A 24,342-nucleotide genomic window follows, 5' to 3' on the forward strand; every position below is an offset into this window, starting at 1 on the left:
TCTAGTTCTAAAAAACATTTAGTGAGAACATTTCTTCTATTACTTACCAGTTACATACATATGATTTTACTTAGAAGTGACTTTTGCAATAAAGTTCATGCCATTCTCAAAATAAATTTTAAAATATTTTTCAATCATTCGTCTATTACTTATCTCAAAAAAAAATAGATGCCTAAAAACAATTATTTCAAAGTTACTGTAAGTGGTGCATCTATTGCTCAATTTGTGTTTTCATAACTGTCCCACATCTGGGACGATGGGACAAAAATCAGTTAACACACTCTTTAAGGTGTATAAAAGGGATAAGTCATTAATTTCTGTATTCAAGAAAACAATTTCCTAAGTGTTCACTTCAGAAAAATGTATGACATACTTGTTAATTTAAATCAGAACTGGAAAATAACCTAACTCAACAATTATGCCTCTTGAGTTCTCAAAGTCAAAAAATACCCTAGGAGGCCTCAGTGAAGACGCCACTGGATACTCACGTGCCGCAGCCCCTGGCGTGGGGGACACTGCATCCGGCTGCTGCTGGGTTGAGGCTGAGCAGTCTGCACATGGGGCCTGAACTGAGGCTGAGACATGGGCATCAGAGGAGGCGGAGGGGCAGGAAGGTGGTGGTGATGCTGGTGCTGCTGCGGCTGGTGCTGTGGCTGGTGCTGGGGAGGCGGCTGGTGCTGGGGAGGCGGCTGGTGAGGAGGCTGGAGCTGGGGCTGGAGCGGGGGCTGGTGCTGGGGCTGGTGCTGATGGTGCTGGGGCTGGTGCTGATGGTGCTGGGGCTGTTGCTGGGGCTGCTGCTGCTGGGGCTGGGGCTGATGAGGAGGCGGCAATGGAGGATGCAATGGCCCCTTCCAGTTCAAGACAAGGAGAAACAGCAATTCACAAACAGATAAACGAGCTACACCCAATTCAACTGTCCTCTTAAAAATCCCGTCTTGAGAAACAAACTTTACATGGTGCCAAGGCTTTACTTTGGCTTTGTTGGGAAGGTAATGCTATCTTCTAAGTGCAATAATGATCAACAGCTACTATCGTAACAGCTAAATGTACTTTTGCCCTAAATCCTTTCTACCAAGAATTCCAAGAATTTATGTGAAGGAAATAACTAAGGATGCAAGCAAACACAGAACCTCCAATATGATACTAAAGTTCTGAAACCAACAGAAGCGGGCAAAATCAGCATCAGTGTAAAAGGCAGCTTTGTGCACCAAGGTCACGTGCAGTAGTGAAAGACGATTCACTGAAGTGCAATGGGAGCTGGGAGGAAAGCACAGGGATGAGGACACACTGCTTCAAAAAAACTGGAAAAAAAAAAAAAAAAACGTATATGTATACATGAAAATGTTCATGACGCCAGGTGCAACGGGCCCACACCTGTAATCCCAGCAACTCACGAGGCTGAGGCAAAGATCGCAAGTTCAAGGCCAGCCTGTGCAACTTAGAGAAACCCTATCTCAAAATAAAATATAAAAAGGACTGGGGTGTAGCTCAGAGGCAGAGTACCCTTTGGGTTCAACACTCAGTACCAGAAAAAAAAAAAAAGGAAATGTTCATGACAGCCGTTTCTGAGAAACAGGATTGTTTAATTTCCTTTACTCAAACTTATCTATATTCTAATATTTCTGCAATAGAGAAGAATTAATTATATTTTTTCATTAAAATAAAAATTTTAAAACCACCTCAACCTCTGTTAACACCTTAGATAACAATCACTTTCCTCTTGGCTTAGACACATACCCTCTGTTTCTAAGTGGTTAACTCAGGTGGACCATCACTGTATGTTCTAATGATAAACACAAAATCCAAGAAAAAATCACAGGATAAGAAAGATGCCACAAATACTTCCACCAGCCCAGGAAACACCTACCAGCAGAGGGCATATGAGATTGCCAAATACTGAGTCAACACCAACACTGTTTTCTTCCCAAGGGGTTTTTCCTACTATCTAGTATGGGAACATAATTTTACAAAGCACTTTATTTACACTGGTAAATCTTTCAAGACATCTTATAAAGATGACCAACTGTATTATCAAAACATGTCCTAATTTTATTGAAGAACATCTTTTAAGAACTCCTAACAGGGGCAGGGGTTGTGGCTCAAGCGGTAGTGTGCTCGCCTGGCATGCGTGTGGCCCGGGTTCAATCCTCAGCACCACATACAAACAAAGATGTCGTGTCTGCCAAAAACTAAAACATAAATATTAAAAATTCTCTCTCTCTAAAAAAAAAAAAAGTCATTTAAAAATAAAATAAAATAAAATAAAAACTCCTAACAGTAGGGCTGGGGTTGTGGCTCAGCGGTAGAGCGCTCGCCTAGCATGTGTGAGACCCGGGTTCGATCCTCAGCACCACATAAAAATAAATAAACAAAATAAAGATATTTAAAAAAAAAAACTCCTAACAGTGACATTTCCGACTCCCCCCAAATGACACATTTTTCCATTTCTCCTGGTATTTCAGGAGATAATAGTATCATCAAGAGAGTTTAGTAAATGGTACATTTAACACTAACAACCTTACTCTTTAAAGACTACAGTGAAAATGTGAAACAGCACTCCTCCCCTGCAGCATAGACTGGTTCCCCCAAGGTTGGCCCATGTGCATACCTGAAGGTTTGGCTGGGCGTGCGTGGGCAGGAACGGCTGTCCTGGGCCAGGCAGGAAGGGCTGTCTAGGAGGAATGAAAGGCCGGGTGGCTGCTGACCCTGGCTGGCTAAAGTGCAGGATCCCCACTGGACCTGGGGGCTGCAGGGCTGGTCTTACGGGCCTCTCTCTCGGGAACACTGGCTGCTGTCCTTGCTGATTAAACGCTGGTCCGGGCTGAGTGAATGGTAAGGGACTTTGAGCAGGAACAGGATGGCTGCTGTTCAGAAGTGTGGGTGGAGGCGGTGGTGGAGGGGGACTTCGCTGCTCCAAGAAAAGATGACTGGGGAACCGTGGTTCACCTGAAACTGAATAAGGAGTACAACACCACCTTCAGGTCAAACGGATCATGCACTTCTCAGAAGACCAGTTTTATGAACTTTCTTACCCTGGGACAAAAATGACAAATAGTGACAGAGTATGAACATTTAGAAAGAATTCTAGATCTTGCCTCTTTTTTTTTTTTTTTTTGCGGGGGGTGGTGGTGGGGTACTGGGGATTGAACTCAGGGGCACTCAACCACTGATCCACATCCCCGGCCCTATTTCGTATTTTATTTAGAGACAGGGTCTCACTGAGTTGTTCAGTACCTCACTTTTGCTGAGGCTGACTTTGAACTCGCAAGCCTCCCCCTTCAGCCTCCCAAGCCACTGGGGTTAAAGGCGTGAACCACAGCACCTGGCTAGCTTTTGCTTCTTATTGCTGGATTGCTTTGTGGGTCATTTTCTATGAACACTTTCCTTCTTTGAGTGAGATTTTCACATTTCAGATACCCAATACTGTCTGATTGTAACGTCTGAAATGGCAGGCACAGCTGCCACAGCTTAAAGGCCTGTGGCTCTAACAACCGCCCACTAGGGGTGAAGGTTGGTTTTAATAGTGACTGTTCAATTGCATCATCAATGACGCCTCCATCCTGTCCCAGCGCCAGCCAGCACTCCTGTATACCTCCCAAGAAGAAAGGGTCTCGCTCCTGGGGTGGGGGTGGAGCTCTCCACTGGTCCTGGAGAGGAAGTCGTGGGGGCTGGCTGAAACTGTTGGGAACAGGTCCAGGTGTGTGCTGTGGGAATTCCGGAGGGCCCTAAAGAAAACAATGAGGAAAAAGTGAAAGACAGAAAAACATCCTGTAATCTTCGGAAATGTATACAGTTCCAAGCTTTCCTTTGGAACTGACAACTAATTTATCTCCAGGGGTCAGCCTGCTTCTGTGTGTGTATATGTGTGTGTGTATGTAGGCATACAGAAATATCAATACACACACACACACACATATATATAAATGACATGTTACAAAGTAAGTGATTCTACTATAATGCAACAGTCAAAAATGAAAACTGGGTGCAATGGCCACGCCTGTAATCCCAGATACTTGGGAGGCTGAGGCAGGAGGATTGCAAGTTCAAGCACAGTCTCCACAACATAGCAAAACCCCGTCTCAAATTATAAAAAAAACAAAAAGGGCTGGGAATGTGTGGTTCAGTGCTAAAGCATCCCTGGGTTTAATCCCCAATACAAAAAAAAAAAAAAGCATCAAAAAATTAATTCAAGATTTTAATATTATTATAGCACTACAGAATATTATTTTTCAGCTTACTGAAATTCATGCAATTATTGACCTTCTTTCCCATTAATCCAAAAGACTAAATGTCTACTTTGGACATTCATGACATTTATCTTCTCAAAGATGCTATTTTCTGCTATCTATTTAACACAACCGTAAGCGACAGTTATGAAGCTGCTTTACTTCAAAAAAAAGAAAAGAAATTCAATTTGTACCATAACAAAAGTCCACAGTCTCTAATATAACAGAAAAACATGCATGTTAAGAAGTCAAATTATAACAACAGAAAGTATTATGCAATCGGATTCCTTTGGATAAAAAATTCAAACAAGTTCTTACAGATTAACATTTTCAATAACTACATGCTACCACAGAAAGAGACAAAGCAAAAGTACTTAATATTTCTTAACTTTTAGAAACCATGCTTCCTTCTCATGAATTTAAAAATCAAATGCCTTGTCTGCCACTTACTACCGACAAAATTAATGGTTCCCCATGTCCTAGGTGTGTAACAGAGGACATAACTCTTTCAGATGCCACACCCCTCCCACCCCCTTAAAAGCCCGCCTGACCCTACTCAACCTGAGGCACTGCAAGAACAGGCAGCAACAACCATACACTCCCAGATGACTGCCAGCTAACTAAGAAGTCGGGGTTAGAACAAAATTATGACATCTTAATGAAACCACAAATATTAGAAACTTATTTATTTATTTTTGGTACTGGGGATTGAACCCAGGGGTGCTTAACCATGAGCCACATCCCCGTCTCTTTATTTTTTGAGACAGAGCCTCACTAAGTTGGTTAGGGCCTCACTAACCTGCTGAGGCTAACCTCGAACTTGAGATCCTCCTGCCTCAGCCTCCCAAGTCACTAGGATTATAGGCAAGTGACACTGTGCTTAAAAGAAGGGGAAGAGAAAGGTCCAAAGCTCAAATTCTTGCAGCTTTTTCTTTTACTACTTTAGGTGACGTGGAGGAAACCCTCACTGTGCCAAAGTCTAAACTGGGGCATAACTTCTCACTCTAAGGTACTACCTAACAGCAAATCTTAGGAGGAATGGGAGGCTAAAAAGTGGAAATACATATCAAAAAACACACACTAAAATGTTTTTTTACCAGTAATAAATGCATGCATTTTACCATAATATTAATTTTAGACTTCACTGCTAATGATGCTTTAGTTCATCATTCTTTAATATTTCCACTTAGATAAGATGCTAGATGGGCTGGGGATGTGGCTCAAGCGGTAGCGCGCTCGCCTGGCATGCGTGCGGCCCGGGTTCGATCCTCAGCACCACATACAAACAAAGATGTTGTGCCCGCCGATAACTAAAAAATAAATATTAAAAATTAAAAAAAAAAAAAAAAGATGCTAGAAAAAGTGTTCCTAACAACATGGGTTTATCAAGCAGTTACATATTCAATATGCATGAAGAGTTTCAATGGATCTGGCTACTTTTTTTCATGGACAAATTCTTACCTTCCATTTAAAAATATTTTCACTTTTAATGTGAAATCTATGGTATGCATGTGCTCCTATCTCCCAAAACCAATACTGCACTTCATAGGAACTTAAATGTTCTATGTATGAAATACAGCAGGAGTACAATTTACTTTTGCATTTCAACATTATTCTGAGCATCCCTAATTCAAAATTCAGAAACTTTTTTGATATTTAAAACTCTTTGAGCCATCAACACTCAACTTTACAGATTTCAGAACAATCTCAGATTTCAAATTTTTGCACTGGGGATGCTCAATGAACAAAGTCCACAATAAATATTCCAAAATCTGAAAAACTGAAATCTAAAACACTCTGGCTCCAACCATCTCAGATAAGAGATCCTCATCTGCACAAACACTTCTAAACGTGTTTTAACATAATCTTCAGAACTTTCTGGATGACAACAAATCAGCAATCAAAGGTTCTGTGTTATTCAAAAAATATGATTAAATGTTGTTTCTTGGTGTGACACAGAGTGACCTCTGGATTGTGGAGAGGTTTGCTGATTGCACTGACTCCAATACAAACAAACAACTGTGGCCCTGAGTAAAAACTCTCTTCTGTGAAACAGACTGTTCTCTTAAATTGTGTGCATGTATGCTCGACTAGATTTCTTTCCAGGAAGGGGGCAAAAGTGAGGCTTCAAACAGATAAATACAACAGAAACAAATACGATTCACCAAAACAATTTCTGTTGGGAAATGGGAAACGCACAGAGCTGCTAGAAAGGCAGCACCCAGCCAGACAGAAGTCAGTCTCTGTTAAAGGAGTCCCTGTTATGAGTGAAGGACACACTGTTAACACACTTTTAAAATCAGAGGAATTTAAATGAAAAACATGTTTTTATGAAGTTTTAGCTTAAAACAGGAAAACTAGCACCTATCCAAAATCACACGAAAAACCATTTCCAACCTTTAAAGTGTCATGATAAACAACTACTCTCTTCCAACCATCTCCCAGGACCACAAGTCCTAATAGTCATGAGCTGGGGCCAGTGAGCCACGGGAACAGCTTCTCTCCCCACTGTCGAGCAGTCCTCAGAGAAGCAGCACCCATCAACCAGGACAGCCTTTGCAGCAGCTAGTGATGCAGCTCTGACACCTTGAAGGGTTTAGAGTTAAAAGTGACCAGTCCAAGGTGTACCATCAATGAATGACAGCTCAGGACAAGACCTTGTACTTTCAGACTCTTTTCAGTGCTCTGCTGATACAGTGAGTCTTCAAGTAATGCCACAGAACCCAGTTTCTGAAGCCAATGTCCACCACAAAGAGCATCTCCTGACGGGATCCCTCCCTCCTTTAGCAATATCTCACATGCCACAGGTGGTAAAGAACAATAAATCATACAAATTTCTTCTAGCAAATGCAAAATTAATTTTAAGACTGTTAGTTGTGACTACTTCATTTAACAGAACTTTTTAATACTAATGCCATTCTACCTTTTGAAATAAAATACTTCAATCCTTTCAAATAATTCGCTTTTCTTTATATCCCTTTAAAACGCCAAGGTAAGGAATTATCACTCTCCCCCATATAATTCTTAAGCAGACCATACTTCCCTTTTTTGCATCTCTTGTTAATTACATGATGTTATCTATATTAATCCTATTCAGGAAGAACTGATAACTTCAGTTACAAAAATAAAGAGGAAACTTTGCATAAATTGCTCGGCACAAAGTTAATCATACAAAGCCAAGAATATAAAGGCTCTAACAGCTATGATGTGACTTATCAGCTTCCCTAAAAGGGTCAGTCTGTATATTTTAATACGACTAATTAAATACCTTAACAATGTCATTGAAACTTCATGAATCTCAATAAATTACAACCTTCCTCTATGTTTTCATTTATTAATCTCACTTAAAATGCAAAGAACTACGTAAGAAATCAATTGACACTTAAGAAGACCTCTCAGTTAATTCTGATTAAATGGGTTAAATGTGAAGAATAAAGACCACTAGTGACCCCTCACATAATTAAAATTACAACCCTCTATCACAATATGTTAATCCTCTTATCTCAGCATTCTCCATAATTTTTTTTTTCTTTTGGGTTGTGCCTGGTTTAAATACCTACATTCATTTTCCTGGAAGATAATTTCATCTTTAGAGACACACACTTAATGTTTTGAAGAAGGACATATCCAATGCCAAGTACCAGATTTCATGTGGCGGGCGGGGGAGTGGGTGGATGGGGACCTCATGATTTAAATACATGAAGACAATGTTACTGGTTGAAACAGGAGACCAGAGCACTCACTACAAGTCAAGAAGCTTTTCTGTAGTACAAAATATCACTTCTGCCAAAGCTACTAAAGATCACTCACATTCCTTCACAAAATGCGAAGCCCTACATTCCTACAATGTCCCAACATGCTCCTCACAACAGGCCCACTTAGCAGATCTCCCACATGGCGTGAGTGTTAGTCAGTCTGATCCAGTTTCTTGATTTTTTCCCTTAGTTTATTGAAGTTCATTTTAGTACTCAGGCAGAGGGTACAGCATAAAAGAGAGCCTTGGTTCCAACTCTATCCCCTGGAATTATATGAACCGAAGCAATCAGTTTTCCTATGACTCAGCTTCTCAATCTGTGAAATGGGTAAAATAACAACCACTCTGCTTCATAAGGCTGCTGAACACAAGCCCTGAACAACATCTGAAACACAGTGGTCACTCCATCATCTTTACATGTATCATGGATCTTCACTGATACATGGTTCAGGAAACCTGCTTCTGTATAGTCAAAACAAGGAATCCATTTACAAAGCAAAGCAGTACTATCAGCAGACCAACTTAAAGCAGAGTTTAAGATTCCCCTCTGTGAACACAAGACTCTCAGTCCCACTCCTAGGCACTGACAATGTCCCTCACAATGTTCTAGTAAATGGACACCCATATACTAGAATAGCAACACACAAATGTCAATTATTGAAGGAATGCAAAAAAAAAAAAAAAAAGGGTCTCAGGTGCTTATGCTCCAGAAGAGGAGCCAGGCCGAGAAAAACATACTGTAAGACTCCACTCCTACCACAGAACTGCAGGAACAGAAGCATTCAAGGGTTGTTAGGGTCTGTGGAAGACCAGCATGGACTCTTGGGGTGATGGGTCTGTCTTCTATCCTCACTGTGGCAATCACAAAACTGTAAGCAACGGTCAGAACTCACAGACCAGATCAGATCACTAAAAGGACTGCTAAGTGAAAAAAATTCTGATCTTCTGGAAGAAATGCTTTTTGATACTTTCAAGGACCTGTTTCAAAGTTTAATCTAAATAATACATCTAATCAGATTTATGGGTCTTCAAAAACTCCCAGGAAAACAAATGTTAAAAAAAAATTTAAAAAGGGGTGTGTTCTGTAGGATATAATATGAAAAACTGACCATAGAGATCTCCTTGGCACAGGAAGAAGGATTTCAAAACTCTGTGTTACTGTCCCACATTCACAGATGGAATTCTTAAATTGCAGATGGCCATCTACATGGCACTGTATGACCAAAGAGGATTTATAGAGATGTTGCTGTCAACTTAATAGTTTCACTTACTGAAAAGTGAACAAAATAATTTAACACATACCTTTTTACAGAGTAGCTCAATGATTCCAACAGTTTTCCACAAGAAAACAGTTCTGTAAGACTTGGATGGGTCTTCTCTGGCCTCCAGTGTGGCCTTTAGTCAGTCCTATCTCCACCCAACACATACAATGTGAGCTGATAGCAGCAAGTCAAAGTAAAGGGTTACTGAATTTGATCAACCACCTTCTTTAATAGCTGTTACCACAGTGTTTAGCTGTTCCTGTTACTGCTGCAGATGGGAATTCATTGATATGATTAAATTTGATGGTATGATAATGTATGGTAATCATGATTAATCAGAAACCCACAAGCAAGTGGAGGATGTTGGGTATTATGTCACCTGCATTTTAAACTGCATTCTTTCTTTGCAAGCCTGACAACATTTGACAGCTGGAAGGATCTCCCACCACATTCTGCTACTACTCAATAGATTTGATAAGAAAAAATGCCCATCATTCCTCCCCTATCTTAAGTGCTAATAATTACAAGGCACTGCAGGCATGTTGTAAAAACAGCAAGAATTCAAAGAAAGACTTTCTTTCCTGGATAGAACAAAGTCTGGATGCTCATCTGCAAGGCCTATCAACAGAAAAAAAATTTGATTTGATGCAGCAGTCTCATCAGACATGATTTGCATGAAATGGCGTTTAAGGCACATCCAGCGAGCGTCAGTCACCACCACCTGATACCACACGCCACAGTGCAGCCCAACTCCTGTCGATGCTGCATCAACAGAGCAAAGGCATAGGCCAACCTCATCTGCTGGGTCCATCTGAGTAATAATGTAATAACTAAGAAGACTAATTCAATTTTAAAAGCACAGTAGTCTTTTAAACACAATTTTCATTTTTAGTTTTAACTAAGAGCACTAAGAAATTATTTAATGCCAAACTACTTGGTATTTAACTGGCTAACAAAAATATCATTTATCCAATCAAAGGACTGATTTGGTTTTAAAATACCCTAGAGATAAGGACCTTTAAAATGTGGATAACTTGTAATTTGTCCACAAAAAGCAGCAATTGCACTGAAACAGAAAGAAAAAAAAACTAGACTGGCAAAATCTCAAAGCAACACTTTAAAATATTCCAACAATTGACATTTTAGTCACTTTAAGTGAGCAAACTTTAAAAACAACATCTCTTTGAGGACAAACACACGACTGGAAAACACACAAATACGAAAAGGACTTATTCTTCATATCAATGACAAAATATCAGGGACAGCCCTTGAGAAAGAAAACAAATTAGAGTTCTAATGTGTAAAACAAAAAGCATTCAGAATGAAAAACAACCTGACTGTGATTAAGGTAGACTAGCTACCCCATTCCTTCTTCCCTATAAAACAAAAACAAATGGTATGTGAAATTACGTTCAGAGGTCCTGACATGAACACAAAGAGTAGCCTGGTGGTGGTGGAAGCCAGACAGAAAGACTAGCCATGGCAAGGAACCAAAAAGGAGGGCCTGTGAACCCTGTGCTGCCACTACCAATAATTTTATATCAGGAAGATTAAAATTCGGGTATGAATCAAATGAGAATCAAAACTGATGGGGTTATCAATTGAGATATAATTTATATTTGCAAAAGAGATTTTAGCTGATTTGAAAAAAAAGGGCCATTGGAAATAAAAGGTAAGAAAGAGTTCAGAGTTCAGCACTAATGGCTGAATCTCTAACTAAAACTAAGTACATGAATGTAATTATTAGCGGGAAGCCTAAATTACGAAGTGCTTCGCAGCATTCCCCCATGTGCCAAGAGCTAAAGCAATGTCTTACAAAATGATAAAAAATAAGGGTCCTTTTCTTATGACATGTCACTTTGACATTCAAAAAACTTTGTTTTAGAAATCGTTTATTCAATTCAATAACATTCATAACAAGAAATAAAACTTTATTTCACTACATCAAGCATAGCCTAGAATACCTATTTTGGCCAAAGATTTGAATTTAAAAAAATATAATAAAAATAATATTATTTTAACATGTTAAGTAATTGCATGAAAAAGTGTTTGATATTAGGTTACCTACAGTTCTCTATCATTGTTAATTAAAAAACTGGAGGCATGGGCTGGAGGTATAGCTCAGTGGCAAAGGGCTTGCCTAGCATGTGCAGGGCCTGAGTTCCATCTCAGTGTGGGGTTTGGGGTAGATTTGGAGGCAATGTCACTTAAGAAAATGTGTAGACATATTAGTTATAAACCAAGTATATCTAATATTTTCACATGATTGACTTTCAAGCAAGTAAAGTCTACCACTGCTGGGGAAAAGAAGGAACATCTTAGCACAAGTGCCAGATTCTCCCTCTAAGACCCTTTAAGATTTGGAAATCTATGGCTGGGCACAGTGGCCATGCCTGCAATCCCAGCTACTCTGGAGGCTGAGACAGGAGAATGAAAAAAACCAAGGCCAGCATGGGCACCTCACTGAGATCCTACCTCAAAATAAAAAAAGCTGAGGATGTGGGTCAGTGGTATGGAGACCCTGTGCTTCCATCCCTATACCCAAGAAAAGAAATCTAGTGCTACTTCTGCCTATGGTCTGCTCTTTCTCTCTTTATTCATGGGGATAGAAAGCTGGATTCTTGTTGAAGTCAGTATGCAGGATGTAGCTCTACTGTGCAAATTCACTATGTGTCCTCGAAAACAACAAAAGAAGTAAGAAATATAGATTATAATACATAATTTCTATGCGGAGCTTCTAATAAATAACAAGATAATAAATAGCAAGATAACTCAATATTAAATGCCTGTGCACATTTACCCAACAACTCTCTGTTCACACCTTCTGGGCTAAAGGCACTTGGCAAAGCCTGCACCGCTGAGTAGAGGAAGACTGGGACTCTGTTCAGAAGTTTATCTACAGACAATCTCAGAAACAGGAGTAAATTCACACCTCTAACGATAGGAAGAACCCTATGTGTGGTCTGTGTGAAATTTTGCAGCACAGCAGCTGTCCTCAGAGCAGCGAGTTAGTTTGAAGGGGCTAAGCTGGGAAGACAACATCACAATGAATCTTCTCTTGCTTAACCGCCAACTTCTTAAAAACTGGCATAAAATATGAAAAATCGTGGTATATATGTATATTAAGAATTGTAATGAAAAAAAAGAATACATGTATAATGAAATAATTTGGTGTGAACATACTTTATATACAGAATTACGAAAAACTGTGCTGTAAATGAGTAATAATGAGTGTAATGCATTCCACTATTGTCATGCATGTAAAAAATAAATAGATAGATAGATAAATAGATAAATTAATTAAAGACTGGCACAAAGACTTCTGAATTCAAATCCATTTTATGTAGGGGAAGAAAAAAAAGCTATGCAAGGAAATTAACTGAGTCAAACAGACTCTATGATGACTTTCATGTTAGGCTTCCCAACTTGAATGTTTTATCTATTTATGTATGTGTTCCTACAGTCATTTTATATAGCAAAACTCCATGTAGTGAGTACTGACTGCACCTCTCTCTACTATAGAGATACTACAGAGAAGGACCAGGACAGAGCCTACAGAGTGCGTGGCCAGCAGGAAGTCTCCCCAGTGGGCTTTGTTAAGCCACAGGACTGTCTTCACTATTTCAATAACTGTACTCAAATGAAGATTAGTTTAAGATATGTTAGGCTCCATTTAATTATGTTTGCCTTATTTCATAGTTTAGGGAATAGCACTATGCAGAGCACTTGGCATAAAGTAGAACCTTGTTAAATGTTTACAAAAATCAAATCTACATTCACAGCAACTAAATTTAAAGGTGGGGGGAAGGTTACCCAACAAAGATCTGGCTGAAGTAAAATGACAGGAAGCAAACTAGAGTTTGTTCTCCATCTCAAACGGTGCTTTGATGGGGACTTTTATAAAACACTGTACCTCTACTGTATTTTTTGAACAGGCTCCACATTTGGTCGTTTTCTCCAAAGGAGAATGATTATAGATGTCAAGCACTGCATTTTCCACAGCACAAGTTCCAGAAACTTTAGCATTAAGATCTAGCAGACAGGGCTTAAAAGACAGGTGCAACCTGAACCAAAAAGTGGTGAACACTGAACATTTCCTCAAATTATGTACACAGCTAATTTCTAGCCCATGTATGTCCTAACACCACACACTCTCCACCTCAAAAACAAAAACTCAACACCTTGCAGGAACTTCTGCAATCACAGGCAATTCAACAATATTTACCATCTTCAGAATACTCTTGATGGGAAGATGGCGGCGAGGGGAGTGCATTGCCCCCGTGTGCTGCTTCACTGTGTGGGAGTATGACAAGTCAGGACGGCTAAAGGCTATCTTGTTAGGAATTTCCAGCAATAGTGGGGTGCTCCGGAACCTGGAGGAAGGATTTCCACCGCACGAGGATCGGCTACGGGGACTCAAACGCGAGAGGTTTGTCGCAAGGAGGGTAACACTGCTTATTCAGCAAATCGCCCCGCGGCTAGAGTCTGCAGCGCGCGCTGGGAAACGAGGAGATAGCGACGCAGGGATACAGCGCTGCAGTTTCTGCCAGCCGTGCAAGCACCGTACTCAGGGCTGAATTCTGGGTTTGAAATGGGGGAAGGAAGCGGTCCATCTCGGTTCTCCACACCGGTCAGACCACAGAGGAGGCCAGCAGCCACCATGTTAGAAAGCTGACATCACCATCCCTGATTTCGACTGACCGCAGCTCATTCAGCCATAGAACAGGTAATTTCAGGCTGCCATTCCCCTGCGGCTTGCAGACAGATTGCTAGGGTTCAGTGCCTGGGGGCTTCTTAGAACCTGATCTTATCGGAGCGAACACCGAGCGCAGGGCGGCCGAGTTCCGGCTCCCGGAACCGCCCTGGCCCAGGGCTGGGGAGCCTGCGGAGGCTGCTTCTTGGACCCTGCTCCTATCAGAGCATACACCAAGCACTAAGCGGCCAAATTCCGGCTCCCGGAACTGAGCCCGCGGGGACTGCTTCTTGGAGCCTACTCTTATCGGAGCTTACACCGAGCACGGAGCGGCCGAGTTCCGACTCCCGGAACTGCCCTGGCCCAGGGCTAGGAGCCCACGGAAACTGCTTCTCGGTCCGGGTCCTGCTGAGGGCCGGTCAGGACTCACCCGTTGCTTTGGTTGCCCGGAAAGGGGAACGAAATGCTGCCATTCGCATAGGATACCAACATGGCAGAGATCTGATGTCATCAGAAAGCGGCGGAGGAGAGAACTTCATCAATACCAGCGGCGACAGAAACAGTTGGTCTCCTGGTAGGGGGGGTGAGGCACAGACACCCAAGTCTCCTCAAATTGTCGTCGAGCCAGAGGGGAGGAGCCGGGCCGCCGCTAGCGCCCGGAGCAGGCCCAGCGGCTCGCCAGCGTGGTGACCGCGGGGCAGACCCGCGACCCAGTGGTACATGGGCGTGGTAGGAGGGGCAGGGCAGAGCCGCCGCCCGCGCTTGCAAGATAAACAGACCTGTGACAGACTGGCGGGTCAGGCCCAGTGGCCTGCCAGTGTGGTACACACATCACCCCAACTGGAGTAGGGGCAGAGCAGATCCTTCTCCCACGCCCGGATCAGGCCCTGCCGGTGTGGTGGCCACGTGACCCCAATTGGAGTGGGGGCAGAGCGGAACCGCCACCCGTGCCCGCAGGGTGAGCAGACCTGTGACCAACCTGCAGATCACGCCCAGGGGTCCGCAGGCGTGGTAGGAGGGGCAGGGCAGATCCGCCGCCCGCGCCTCCAAAGTAGGCAGACCTGCGACAGACCAGCGGATCAGGCCCAGGAGCCTGCCGGCGTGGTACACACACCACCCTAATTGGAGTAGGGGCAGAGCAGAGTCGCCGCCCGTGCCAGGAACAGGCCCAGCGACCTGCAGGCGGGGTAGTCACGACACCCCAATTGGAGTAGGGGCAAAGCAGAGCCGCCACCCGTGCCCGAAAGGTGGGCAGATCTGCGACCGACCAGCGGGACAGGCCCAGTGGCCTGCCGGTACGACAGGCACGTCACCCCATTTGGAGTAGGGGCAGAGTAGAGCCGCCGCCCGCGCCTGCAGGGTAGGCAAACCTGCAACCAACAGGCGGATCAGGCCTGGTGGCCTGCCGGCGTGGTACACTCGTCACCCCAATTGGAGTAGGGGCAGAACAGAGCCGCCGCCAGCGCCCAGAACAGGCCCAGTGACCTGCCGGCGTGGTAGCCACGACACCCCAATTGGAATAAGGAGAGAGCAGAGCCACCGCCCGCGCCTGCAGGAAAGATACGCAAGCAGTATGAAAAGACAAGGAAAGAAAGGACCACAAGCAATGCAGGTCAACGCAACTTTAGAAGAGGTAACAGCTGCAGCAGATGGAATGTCAGATAAAGAATTCAGGATATACATGCTTCAGATGATCTGGAGTATCAAGGAAGACATTAGACAGCAAAATCAGACAATGAAAGATCACTTCGACAAAGAATTACGCAAACAAATCCAGGAAGCAAAGGATCAACTATACAGGGAGATAGAGGTTATAAAAAACAAACAAACAGAAATCCTAGAAATGCAGGAAGCAATAAACCAACTTAAAAACTCAATGGAGAATACTACCAGCAGAGTAGAACACTTAGAAGATAGAACATCAGACAATGAAGACAAAGTATTTCAACTGGAAAAGAACATAGACAGCTCAGCAAGACTGTTAAGAAACCATGAGCAGAACATCCAAGAAATATGGGATAACATTAAGAGACCAAACTTAAGAGTCATTGGGATACAGGAAGGTACAGAGCTCCAAACCAAAGGAATGAGCAGTCTATTCAATGAAATAATACGAGAAAACTTCCCAGACTTGAAGAATGAGACAGAATCCCAAATCCTAGAAGCCTACAGGACGCCGAATGTGCAAAATCATAAGAGATCCACACCTAGACACATTATAATGAAGATGCCCAACATACAGAATAAGGAGAGAATTTTAAAAGCTACAAGAGAAAGGAAGCAGATTGCATTTAGGGGTAAGCCAATCAGGGTAACAGCTGATCTTTCAACACAGACTCTGAAAGCTAGAAGATCCTGGAATAACATATTTCAAACACTGAAAGAAAATGGGTTCCAACCAAGAATCGTGTATCCAGCGAAATTAAGCTTCGGGATGGAAGATGAAATTAAAACCTTCCACGATAAACAAAAGAATTCGCAGCTAGAAAACCATCTCTTCAAAACATCCTCGCCAAAACATTACAGGAAGAGGAAATGGAAAATAACAATGAAAACCAACAGTGGGAGGTAGGACAGTAAAGGGGGGGAAAATAATCAAAGAGGAAAACAAACCATGTTTAGTAACAGAAATAAACAAATATGGCTGGAAGAACAACCCATATCTCAATAATAACCCTAAATGTTAATGGCTTAAACTCACCAATTAAGAGACACAGGCTAGTAGAATGGATCACAAAACAAGACCCAACAATATGCTGCCTACAGGAGACGCATTTGATAGGAAAAGACATACATAGGCTGAAGGTGAAAGGTTGGGAAAAATCATATCACTCATATGGACTTCGGAAACAAGCAGGAGTGTCCATACTCATATCAAATAAAATAGATTTCAAGCCAAAGTTAATCAAAAGGGATAAAGAGGGACACTACATACTGCTTAAGGGAACCATACACCAACAAGACATAACAATCATAAATATTTATGCCCCAAACAATGGTGCAGCTATGTTCGTCAAACAAACTCTTCTCAAGTTCAAGAGTCTAATAGACCACCATACCATAATCATGGGAGACTTCAACACACCTCTCTCGCCACTGGACAGATCTTCCAAACAAAAGTTGAATAAGGAAACTATAGAGCTCAATAACACAATTAATAACCTAGACTTAATTGACATATAGAGTATACCACCCAACATCAAGCAGTTATACTTTTTTCTCAGCAGCACATGGATCCTTCTCAAAAATAGATCATATATTATGTCACAGGGCAACTCTTAGACAATATAAAGGAGTAGAGATAATACCATGCATCTTATCTGATCATAATGGAAAGAAACTGAAAATCAACGATAAAAGAAGGAAGGAAAAAGCATACATCACTTGGAGAATGAACAATAGGTTACTGAATGATCAATGGGTTATAGAAGACATCAAGGAGGAAATTAAAAAATTCTTAGAGATAAATGGAAACAGAGACACAACATATCGGAATCTATGGGACACATTGAAAGCAGTTCTAAGAGGAAAATTCATTGCTTGGAGTTCATTCCTTAAAAAAAGAAAAAACCAACAAATAAATGATCTCATACTTCATCTCAAAATCCTTGAAAAAGAAGAGCAAAACAACAGCAAAAGAAGTAGAAGGCAAGAAATAATTAAAATCAGAGCTGAAATTAATGAAATCGAAACAAAAGAAACAATTGAAAAAATTGACAAAACTAAAAGTTGGTTCTTTGAAAAAATAAACAAAATCGACAGACCCTTAGCCATGCTAGTGAAGAGAAGAGAGAGAACTCAAATTACTAGCATACGGGATGAAAAAGGCAATATCACAACAGACACTTCAGAAATACAGAAGATAATCAAAAACTATTTTGAATCCTTATACTCCAATAAATTAGAAGATAGTGAAGGCATAGATAAATTTCTTAAGTCATATGATCTGCCCAGATTGAGTCAGGAGGATATAGACAACCTAAACAGACCAATATCAATTGAGGAAATAGAAGAAACCATAAAAAGACTACCAACTAAGAAAAGCCCAGGACCGGATGGGTATACAGCAGAATTTTACAAAACCTTTAAAGAAGAACTAATACCAATACTTTTCAAGCTACTTCAGGAAATAGAAAAAGAGGGAGAACTTCCAAATTCGTTCTATGAGGCCAACATCACCCTGATACCTAAACCAGACAAAGACACTTCAAAGAAAGAAAACTACAGACCAATATCTCTAATGAACCTAGATGCAAAAATCCTCAATAAAATTCTGGCGAATCGGATACAAAAACATATCAAAAAAATTGTGCACCATGATCAAGTAGGATTCATCCCTGGGATGCAAGGCTGGTTCAATATACGGAAATCAATAAATGTTATTCACCACATCAATAGACTTAAAAATAAGAACCATATGATCATCTCGATAGATGCGGAAAAAGCATTCGACAAAGTACAGCATCCCTTTATGTTCAAAACTCTAGAAAAACTAGGGATAACAGGAACATACCTCAATATTGTAAAAGCAATCTATGCTAAGCCTCAGGCTAGCATCATTCTGAATGGAGAAAAACTGAAGGCATTCCCTCTAAAATCTGGAACAAGACAGGGATGCCCTCTCTCTCCACTTCTGTTCAACATAGTTCTCGAAACACTGGCCAGAGCAATTAGACAGACGAAAGAAATTAAAGGCATAAAAACAGGAAAAGAAGAACTTAAATTATCACTATTTGCAGATGATATGATTCTATACCTAGCAGACCCAAAAGGCTCTACAAAGAAACTATTAGAGCTAATAAATGAATTCAGCAAAGTGGCAGGATATAAAATCAACAGGCATAAATCAAAGGCATTCCTGTATATCAGCGACAAATCCTCTGAAATGGAAATGAGGACAACCACTCCATTCACAATATCCTCAAAAAAAATAAAATACTTGGGAATCAACCTAACAAAAGAGGTAAAAGACTTACACAATGAAAACTACAGAACCCTAAAGAGAGAAATAGAAGAAGATCTTAGAAGATGGAAAAATATACCCTGTTTATGGATAGGCAGAACTAACATCATCAAAATGGCGATATTACCAAAAGTTCTCTATAGGTTTAATGCAATGCCAATCAAAATCCCAACGGCATTTCTTGTAGAAATAGAGAAAGCAATCATGAAATTCATATGGAAAAATAAAAGACCCAGAATAGCAAAAACAATGCTAAGCAGGAAGTGTGAATCAGGCGGTATAGCGATAACAGACTTCAAACTATACTACAGAGCAATAGTAACAAAAACAGCATGGTACTGGGACCAAAACAGGCGGGTGGACCAATGGTACAGAATAGAGGACACAGAAACCAAGCCACAAAACTACAACTATCTTATATTTGATAAAGGGGCTAAAAGCATGCAATGGAGGAAGGATAGCATCTTCAACAAAGGGTGCTGGGAAAACTGGAAATCCATATGCAACAAAATGAAACTGAATCCCTTTCTCTCGCCATGCACAAAAGTGAATTCAAAATGGATCAAGGAGCTTGATATCAAATCAGAGACGCGCCGTCTGATAGAAGAAAAAGTTGGCTACGATCTACAGTCGGTGGGGTCGGGCTCCAAATTCCTCAATAGGACACCCATAGCACAAAAGTTAATAACTAGAATCAACAAATGGGACTTACTCAAACTCAAAAGTTTTTTCTCAGCAAAAGAAACAATAAGAGAGGTAAATAGGGAGCCTACACCCTGGGAACAAATCTTTACTCCTCACACTTCAGATAGAGCCCTAATATCCAGAGTATACAAAGAACTCAAAAAATTAGACAATAAGAGAACAAACAACCCAATCAACAAATGGGCCAAGGACCTGAACAGACACTTCTCAGAGGAGGACATACAGTCAATCAACAAGTACATGAAAAAATGCTCACCATCTCTAGCTGTCAGAGAAATGCAAATCAAAACCACCCTAAGATACCATCTCACTCCAGTAAGATTGGCAGCCATTAGGAAGTCAAACAACAACAAGTGCTGGCGAGGATGTGGGGAAAAGGGTACACTTGTACATTGCTGGTGGGACTGCAGATTGGTGCAGCCAATTTGGAAAGCAGTATGGAGATTTCTTGGAAAGCTGGGAATGGAGCCACCATTTGACCCAGCTATTCCCCTTCTTGGTCTATTCCCTAAAGACCTAAAAAGAGCATGCTACAGAGACACTGCTACATCAATGTTCATAGCAGCACAATTCACAATAGCAAGACTGTGGAACCAACCTAGATGCCCTTCAATAGACGAATGGATAAAAAAAATGTGGCATTTATACACAATGGAGTATTACTCTGCATTAAAAATGGCAAAATGATAGAATTTGCAGGGAAATGGATGGCATTAGAGCAGATTATGCTAAGTGAAGCTAGCCAATCCCTAAAAAACAAATGCCAAATGTCTTCTTTGATATAAGGAGAGTAACTAAGATCAGAGTAGGGACGAAGAGCAGGAGAAGATGATTAACATTTAACAGGGATGAGAGGTGGGAGGGAAAGGGGGAGAGAAGGGAAATTGCATGGAAATGGAAGGAGACCCTCAGGGTTATACAGTGGAGGGGGTAGAGAGAGAGGAGAGGAGGGGAGGGGAGGGGAGGGGAGAGGTGGGGAGGGGGGAGGGTGGAGGATGGGAAAGGCAGTGGAGCACAACAGACACTAGTATGGCAATATGTAAATCAATGGATGTATAACTGATGTGATTCTGCAATCTGTGTATGGGGTGAAGGTGGGAGTTCATAACCCACTTGAATCAAAGTGTGGAATATGATATGTCAAGAAATTTGTAATGTTTTGAACAACCAACAATAAAAAATTAAAAAAAAAAAAAAAACAGAGTACTCTTAACCTAAAAAGAAGTTCAATTAGTTACAAAAATTCTACTATATTATTCTCCTGTAACAGTCTCGTAGTATTATAAGTTTTTTTCCTTAAAGTATCAGATATAGTTCTTTTTACACAACTGAAAAATAGAAGTCAATTAAAATTACAAATCACTTCTAATTTTATATTGAACAAACTTTTATGAAAATATCAATTACAAATACTGCTTCAATGTCTATTTCTTAAAACTACAATTGCTTTTTTACATCACATTTTATCCTTTTATTGCAAATAAAAGATGAAAACAAGTCTAATAATCATCTGAATGTAGAGGTTCACAATCCTAAAAAAAGGTAAATAATGCTTAAAAATGTTGGTGTTTTATAGTAACTAGCAGACAAACTACTTCATCTGAAGAAGTATAACTAAGGACTAAAATCACACATTATCCTTGGGTAATGTCATTAATAAAACTTAGCTACTGTGGGCACAGTGGCACACACCTATAATACCATCAGCTTGGGAGGCTGAGGCAGGAGGATGGCAAGTTCAAAGCCGGCCTCAGCAACAGTGAGGCGCTAAACAACTCAATGAGACTCTGTCTCTAAATAAAATACAAAATAGGACTGGGGAGGTGGCTCAGTGGTCAAGCACCACTGGATTCAATCCCTGGTACCAAAAGATAAAAAAAAAAAAAAAAAAATTTAGCTATTTAAACAACTGCTTTGAATGATCCATACTCAAATAATTTTTGAAAAGAACAAATTTTTAGAGTTTGATAAGTATTCTAAAGAAAAAAAACAGCTAACTATAGGAATGAGAACAGTTAAGAAGCAGCTTCAGAAATCACAGAATTCATACACAATGACTACAAGTCAAGACAGCTTCTAACAAATACACGGAACCTTAAATCTAGTACTAAGTTAAATTTAAATAATCACCTGATTAAATATGCAGGTTCTTCATTTAAACTTGTTTGGTAAATGACACATATAAATGCATCAAAGCCAAACAGGCCATTATATTGACATTTCCTGAAAATCAAACTGCTTAGCCTAAATAAAACTCTGGTTTACACACAAAAGACTTGAAAATTGTATATCTGGTTCATTTTTTTCTCCCACAGTTTTTAAAAAGAACATGTATTTGCTGGTTTAATAAAATCAGGAATGACCTACAAATCAAGCCAAAAATTCAAATGAAGTAAAATGTATATATTTAAATTAATATGACCAATTAATAGACTTTTTTCTACTTACAGACAGAATCATGGAAAGTACAGAAAAAGTGTACGTGCACCTCTGTACATGCAAGAAAGAATATGAATACGCTTTGTTTTAAACATACTTTAAAATGTAAATATTTAGTTAAAAATATAAGATGAAGAGCTCAAGACTTTGGCATTGCTTCTGAAAAACAAGGAAATCTCATTTTTATTCCCTAGAATTGGGCACACTTACCCCATACACGCCTTGTGCCCACAACACATAAAGCCAAGGACCTTTCCTTCCCACTTAACATAGAGCAATAACAAACCAGAATTCATATTCTTTAAGGCAAAAGGAATTCCACTGATGATCCCAATTCAACAATTTTACAGTTAAACAAAATTAACTCCATAAAAAAAAAAAATTGACCTTAAGCTTTTAACAAACATTTTCCACTACAGAGATTCCTGTCAATATTTACCAATCCTTGCATGTGTGGTATTAATATCTTTAGTGAATGTGTGCTCTTCCCCATCAGAGCAGAAGGAGCAGCTGCTACTCACTGGGAATCGCTGGGGTCCCACAGCAGGCCTCGGCTGGCTCGGTACTGGCAGCAAGGGCACTGCAAGGAAACAAATCCCATTACAACCATGGCTCTGGCATCCAGGCCCACTGGAAAAGGAAGACATCCTATGCAGATGAATATACGTAGTATATGCTATGTGTACTGCACATGTTATAATCCATTAGGTTTACGTGTAAAGTAAGAACTTGGTACTTTTAACAACTCCGTAAAAGGAGAAGGGAGAAACAATAGCTCACAATAACACAAGCCAAAGCTTAAACGGGAATAGTGAATTACTATTTGGAACTAAAATATTTTTCAATAAAAGAAGAGAGTGTTCCTCTAAAGTACAAAACCTAGTTTGTTTTCCACATCCCTACCCAGGTAATCCAGGGTATCCATTCCAGTCTATTTCCTACCACAATCACATATGCATTTATTTATTTATTTTTTTTAATCTTATTTTTTTTTGGTGGGGTTCTTTTTTTTGTCTTTTTTGGAACTGGGGGTCGAACCCAGGGCTTTGCGAATGCAAGGCAGACGCTTTGCCACTGAGCTACATCCCAGCCCAAAAGGGTTTTTTTTTTTTAAAATCTTATTTTTCACATATGCATTTAAATCTGGATCCACTAGAATCAGGGAAGAGATGAAGGGAGGGAGAAAATAAGGCAGGCAGGAAGAGGGAAACAGAATACCCTGGAAACTGGAAAAAAATGGTCACACTCTCACAAAAAAACATCAAATAATCTATTCTGCCAGGACTTCTTTTTTTAGTTTTTTAAAACAGGCAGAACAGTCAATCTGCCAGAAAGACAAGGATTCATATCACTTTTAAGGAAGACATCTCATGGTAGGAAAGGAGTGAGATTTAGTTTCAGACCTTGAGGCTACATGAGATGTGGTAAGCTCTTTAAAGTGTCTCATGCACTATACTGATCTTAGTTTTGAAACTAAGATCACTACTTCACAAACAAATCATACTGTGTTTCATCTCAAAGTGCTGCAGGCCTCTCCCAGAAGCCCTTAGATGATCAGGCACTATGAAATAAACTGAGTCCCCTCTACTCTACCCTAACTTCATATGCTGAAGTCCAGTACCTCTAAGGTGATGCATCTGAAGTAAAGTCTTAGGCAAAATGAGGTATTTATGGTGGGCTTTAATCCAACCTGACCACTGCCCTTGTAGGAAGGGGAAATTTAGCAACAAACATGTACACGCCTAGGGAGAGGCATGTGTGGACATAGGGAAAAGATAGCCACCCACAAGCCCAGGGAGGCCTCTGAGGAACCAGCCTGCCCACACCTTCCCCTGGGACATCCTGTCTACAGAATGAGAGGGAGTAAATTTGTACTGGTTTAAGCTCCCAGGATGTGGTACGTGTTAGGGTGACCCTAGCAAACTAACACACATCAGATAAAGCCGGATACAGCATACTTCTAATTGAAGTTGTTTCTGGCAAATAAAGAAATACAGAAACAAGACACCTTAAGAACTGATTGAAGTTACTTTTAAATAAAGGGCTAGGATAAACTATTTTTTATTTACCATGATTACTCAAGAAATTCTGCACATTATCATACTTGCACAGGTTGAATTTAAACTGATAATGTGTATAGAATGTGTTACTGCTTGACCAAATGCAAAAATGTGACCCACAGGAACTGATTTTAGAAAACATAAAAATGGCAGAAGTTCTTTCGTATCTTGAAAGTCTAACCCAATCAATGGGAAATGAAAAAGGAGAGCAGATCAATCTGTAAGACTTTATGTAAAAGA

General features: G+C 40.6%; 1 protein-coding gene across 6 annotated transcripts in view; it reads right to left on the reverse strand.

The window, feature by feature from the left end:
- The window catches only part of Rbm33 (RNA binding motif protein 33), a 102,260-nt gene that overhangs the window by 27,624 nt on the left and 50,294 nt on the right, over positions 1-24,342 (reverse strand). For all 6 annotated transcript variants that reach the window (XM_071610665.1, XM_071610662.1, XM_071610666.1 and 3 more), the window contains 4 exons: positions 22,564-22,622; positions 3,593-3,725; positions 2,609-2,952; positions 489-848 (listed from right to left, as the gene is read on the reverse strand). In XM_071610665.1, coding sequence (XP_071466766.1) covers positions 489-848; positions 2,609-2,952; positions 3,593-3,725; positions 22,564-22,622 — 896 coding nt within the window. The remainder of the gene's footprint in view (positions 1-488; positions 849-2,608; positions 2,953-3,592; positions 3,726-22,563; positions 22,623-24,342) is intronic.

Source organism: Marmota flaviventris, chromosome 1 (assembly GCF_047511675.1).
Source record: "Marmota flaviventris isolate mMarFla1 chromosome 1, mMarFla1.hap1, whole genome shotgun sequence".
NCBI lineage: Eukaryota > Metazoa > Chordata > Mammalia > Rodentia > Sciuridae > Marmota > Marmota flaviventris.